The 5,575-nt window shown below is 44.8% G+C and overlaps 1 protein-coding gene across 1 annotated transcript; it reads right to left on the reverse strand.

Moving 5' to 3' along the window:
* Window positions 1–1,759: 1,759 nt before the first annotated feature.
* Window positions 1,760–5,091, reverse strand: drd1b (dopamine receptor D1b). The gene has a single exon (XM_008332308.3). The coding sequence runs from the start codon at window positions 3,446–3,448 to the stop codon at window positions 2,060–2,062; it is 1,389 nt and encodes a 462-aa protein (XP_008330530.1). The 5' UTR covers window positions 3,449–5,091; the 3' UTR covers window positions 1,760–2,059.
* Between the last annotated feature and the right edge of the window lie 484 nt (window positions 5,092–5,575).

Consider the following 5,575-nt stretch of genomic DNA (forward strand, 5'->3'; position numbering starts at 1 on the left):
CTTTTTCGATAGCTATTTAGAAAAGTACCATTTTACTCCTCGTTTGTTGTTCATGTCAAACTTGGTGTTGCACTGTTTATTCCCTGTATAAATCCTTAGGTTAGCATAATGATGTATGTTTGTCCCAGACTCCACCCCTGGAAACAAATGACTTTCACACCTCATCCCCTATGTCACCGCTGCATTACAGCGAGGCTTTCAGCATGAGCAACTTTTAAAATTAGGTATCTGCCATAGATCGTATATCAAAAATAAACACATTCAGCTGGGGCCAAAGTGAGGCTCCAGGAGCAGCGCTGCTGGTTACAGAAGTCAATGGGAAAACAATTTCAACCCCAATTGAGATTTTCCCCAAAGAGGTTTTGTTCTCAATCGCTTGTTTAGAGACTTCTTCGATTTAACATGTGCGGGAGACAATAGCCAATAAACCCAGACCAGGGTTTGGACCATGATAGAGGTGAGAGATGCTGTAGATCTCCTTGGAGATGTGAGTGGCAGTAAATATCCTCTTGTTTTCTCCCTCAGGCCGACTTTTGAATCTTCTAGAAATTGACCGTGTTCATTTCTTATACACAGTTTATGGCACCTGCCAATTTGCAGAAGGTTGCTTACTGTACTTGCATATCACCTGAGCACACTGTGCTGCTGTTTCTGCTGCTCCCGTCCAAGTGTAGAAGTTAAAGTGAACAGATTTATATTGGTTTCTTTAAGTACCTGCTGACGACATTTGCCAAAAATAGAAACATTAGTGCCACTTTAGGACGGCAGAGTTTGAATTTAAAATGGAAGGCTGCCTGAAAAGAGTTTCAGTGGAGGGAGCGAGAGAAAAACATTTAAAAAAAAAAAAAAAGGGACGGAGGCGGGGGCCATGCAGGTGCAGAAGTCCAGGTTGACTGAGAAAAAGTGAAAGTGAAAAAGAGGGAGGGAAAAAAAGTTCCTCATCGCTGAGGAAATAAGGGCAACAGCATGAGGCAGGACAGGACTTTGCTGACTGGTAAAAGGAGAGCACAAAAATGAAGAGGAGAGAAGACCGGGAGGCTCATGAGGTTTTTCTGAAGAGCATCATGGGAGACAGAGCTGATGAAAAAGCGACATGGAGGAAAGAAAGTTCAGGTGACCAAGCCAAATGGGTACAGAAAACACAACTAAGGAGAGATTAAAACAGACTTGGCACAGATGGGATGGTGAGTTCTTTCTTTCCTTCTTTCTTTCTTCCTTTCTTTCTTTCCTCTCTTACATCACATTGTAAACCTGAGCCCAATAAAATGATGGAAGAAATGAAGTCACAACAACATAAAACCGGTTAATTGATGTAAAACCCATAAATGATCAAATATTTTTTGGCAAAACTTCTCTAGGTGTTTAGGTCTGTTATCTGCATTTCTCCAATCCGTCAATGCCTGATGTAGAACAACATTGGGTTTTCAAGTATTTTGAAATGAAATACAATACACATGTTTCCATTTTGCCATAAAAAGATCCAAGTAACGAAACGTATCCCAAAAAAAAAAAAAAAAATCTACCAATCATACTGAACCGAAACCAATTCACCAACATTGTTGTCATATGAAGCACCTACCTACAAGACACTGATGTTTTTTTTTCTTCTTCTTCTAATAGTAACTACATCTTGCCGTGTTGTATATACTGTGTTGAAGTCCTCCCCGGATTGTGTCAGTACTGTACAATATACTTATGCAAATGTATATAGCTTTGAAAACACTTCAAACGTATACATTTGGAAATAGCTAGTGTTCTGCTTCAATATTCACATTATTAACATTTATTGTAAATGTTATCAATAAATGCCGAGAGTATTTTGCAAATAGTTGTATCCAGAATAAAGTGCCTTTTCATTAAAACATTCTGTAGATTTTTCCGAGTTTTTTTTTTTTTTCCCCCTATGTCCTTTAGCTCTGCGTGATGCTCTCACTGTGTCCCTGTCAGGCATGGTTTGTTTTGTTTTTTTCAGTGATGTTTGACATTTTTTCTTTTCCTTTTGCTGTCCATCTGTCCACATTAGTATCTTTGACTTTATTCCAATCCTGCTACGCTCCTCTCAACACGACACTGCTTTATGCTGGCCATTTTGTGTAATAGGATTTATCTTTTCCAGCGTGACCTCTGTGTCACTGTCTAAATTTCCAGAGATGGCTGGCGACAGTTTCTCCACGCTGTTGTTTACCGCCCCTACCTCTACGTCCCCTATGCATCCAGTCGTCTTCTGTAGCTCCTCCTCCTGACACATGATGCTGTGGGGAATCTCATAGCTGGCCGAATGGTTGCCCTCCTTTGGGATGTAAGTTTTGGGCTGATACTGATAGCTCGGATTTGAGCTAGGGCCACCCATGTTATTGTTAATGCTCACAATTTCTATGGCGTTGCTCCCTGGGCAGAACCTATGGCAACCCAGGAGGATGGAGAAGGCTTTGCGAAAGTCGGCGTTGAAGGCATAAATGATGGGGTTGAGGGAGGAGTTGGCCCAGCCAAACCACACAAATACATCGAAGGTGGTGGAACTGACGCAGGGAAAGTCCGCCTTACCATCTGGCATGTTCAGTTCACAGAAAGGAACCATGCAGTTAAGGATGAAAAAGGGCAACCAGCAGCAAACAAATACTCCCATGATGACGGAGAGAGTCTTCAACACTTTGGTTTCTCGTTTAAATGACATTTTGAAAGAGCTTTCGTTCTCCATCGAACTGTTTCCCATGCTGCTGTGACGGTGTTTGGCACTCTCTGCTGCTCGCTCCAGAGCAGATATTCTCCTAATTTGTTTCTGAGCAATCCGGTAGATCCTCGTATAAGTGACAATCATAATAGCCACCGGGATGTAGAAGCTGATGAGGGAAGAGGAGATGGCGTAAGTCCTGTTAAGGCTGGAGTCGCAGTTGTCAATGGGAACGTTGCTGGGGTACGTTCCATTTAGCTCCGCGAGGCTGATGGTCTGAGCTTTATGCCAGTTTAGCTGAACGGGAATGAAGGATATGAGGACAGACAGGGTCCATGCCATGCTGATCATCAGGCATGCCACTTTAGGGGTCATCTTGCGTTCATAGCGGAACGGGCTGGAGATAGCCCAGTAGCGGTCGACGCTAATTACGCACAGGTTCAAGATGGAGGCGGTGGAGCACATGATGTCAAAAGCCACCCAAACGTTGCAGAACGCACCGAACGGCCAGAACCCAACGATCTCCGTCGCTGCCTTCCATGGCATCACCAGTATAGCTACCAGGAGGTCTGAGATGGCCAGAGAGATGACGAAGAAGTTGGTGACTTTTGACCTTAGGTGTCGAAACTTGGTCACAGCAGCACATACGAGAGTGTTGCCCAGCAGTGTTGTGAAGATGAGGAGAGAGAGGAAGCATCCTGTTAGGACACGTTTGGACGAGTCTCTCTCTGGGAGCAGCTCCTTGCCATCTTGAACCACTGATAGATTTTGATCCATTGTTTATATCACTGCTTCTAAACAAAGAGAGGGGCTGGGTAAGGGGATGTCAGGAGGCACCCCATCACACCCCCAGCCCGGAGCAGCTGTGCCTCTCTGGGGATGTGTTCCAAGCGGACAGCACAGCTGGCAGAGAGGTCAACTGTCTCGGTACCAGCTCTCCTACTGACTGGTTTAACCACGGGCTCCTTGTCACAACCATCCTCGTAGCAGTGAAAGAGCTATGAATTTTTCAGGAAAATCCTTTCACAGATTTGCTCCACAGAAAACCCCGGTCAATGATTCTGTTGCAGCAGCAGAACAGACATTCTAGTATCATACAGAATAAGTAAATATTCCGGCAAACGTCTCTGGTTATTTTTACAGCAAGGTGATGCAGATGGGAAAAACAAAATGTCAGAAAATGTACTTATTTTAACTGCTGTTTTCCTCTAACACTGTGTCCGTCAGCTGGTCCTGTCAAACTTTGGAGTAAACAGAAGCTCGACCAACCATTGATCTTGTATATGACCTTATTGATAACGGTTTTCTCGCTTGTTTGTTTGTCGGACTCGGTATTCCATGATGCTACAGGCGTGTCTGTGTGATTATATCTGTGGTCAGTGACGTTGATCCTCCAGCAGCTTGGTGCTGATTTAATTGGTCTTCATTTTACGCAGCTCGGCACCAGCCGAGGTTTCTGAACTGATGGCGAACGTAAAAAATACACTCCCAGTATTCAAAAGTTTGGGTGGTTCTTTATGAAAACATAGTTTAGAGGTACGTCTGAGGTTCTACTCTGCATGTTGGAGCAGTAAATCGCAATCACAGCTCGTTCTTTGCTGCAATGTCCTTGAAATCCAGGAACATTCCTGTCCGCAGACGTAAAAGACATTCAGGAGTTAGAAGTCCACACTCTTCAGTACCGTGCCACTGTGGTCGTCGGTGAAACGGAGGCGCGATTAAATATTGATGTTGTTCTGAAGAAGAGAAGTATCTGAGTGGTCTGCGTGCGCTGCGCTCCGTGGATGAGGAGAGCTCCAGCTGCAAAACCCCGTCTCCCGGTCCAGTAAAATCCAATCCGGATCTCTAATTTAGACGCACGAAATGGTTTCCTCCCCTTCGGATCCGAATCTCTCCTGCGTATACATCCAACCTGTGCCTGAGCGGGTACGGAGTGAAAGAAGCAGAGCTCACCATCTCTGCGCTCTGCCTCACTTGGAATCCCCAAATGCCTCCCTGGTGGGGTTTTTTTTTTTTTAAATTTATTATTTTTTTATTATTTGTCCTTACGCTCTTCTTTTCGGAGTCATTCTCTCCTGTGCGACATTCCGTTACCCCGTGATGTGTCTGCCGTCCGCCCGGCCAGCAGAGTGCGATATGAATGACCCTGATCTCTTCGCACCCGTTTTCGTGCGTGCTCCACTCTCTCTCCTCTCAGCTGCTGCCCGCCGCTGCGCGCCACGGTCTGTGCCACAGCTGCTCCATATCCATGGAGACTGTGCGGAGAGAAACCACAGCCAAATCCATCCTTTTTACAACACGCGGTTTGTTGCTGAGAAGAGGGACCACGCGGTCATGTTTGATTGATGTCAAATAAATGTATCACATCGACACCAATGTTTTCTTAGTACAGTACATCACTAATCCACGGCTCATTTCCGAAGCTGTTTTTTTCCCCATTTATTTAATTTGAAACTGTTCCTACATTGCACAGAACGTGCACAACACCAAACTTAAAAAAAATAATAACAACAATAAGTCATAAAAAGAGATGGAGCAGTACATGAAAGGTCGTCCTGTAGGAAACTTAAAGGGAGCATTACGGCACCGAGGTACACTGAGGCCATCTACTGGGTACGGTGCTGAGCATGTGTGGAAGCGCTCTTTGGCATCTCATCTATTCTTTTCATGCCTAATGCGCGCGCCGACAGCCAAAAATATCACTCCGAGGTTATTCCAGTAACGACACAAGACTGGACTGACAGAGTAACAACCGCAGCAAATATATAGCCCTGTTGTGCACTTGTGGAGCTTTTTGGCACAGGGACTATTTTAGAGAGGGGGGTACTATGTCATTAACTGCCTTACTGTATGTGTGTGTGTGTGTGTGTGTGTGTGTGTGTAGAGCCATCCTGTGCCAAGTGC

This window comes from Cynoglossus semilaevis, chromosome 19 (genome assembly GCF_000523025.1).
Source record: "Cynoglossus semilaevis isolate Cse_v1.0 chromosome 19, Cse_v1.0, whole genome shotgun sequence".
In the NCBI taxonomy this organism is placed as follows: domain Eukaryota; kingdom Metazoa; phylum Chordata; class Actinopteri; order Pleuronectiformes; family Cynoglossidae; genus Cynoglossus; species Cynoglossus semilaevis.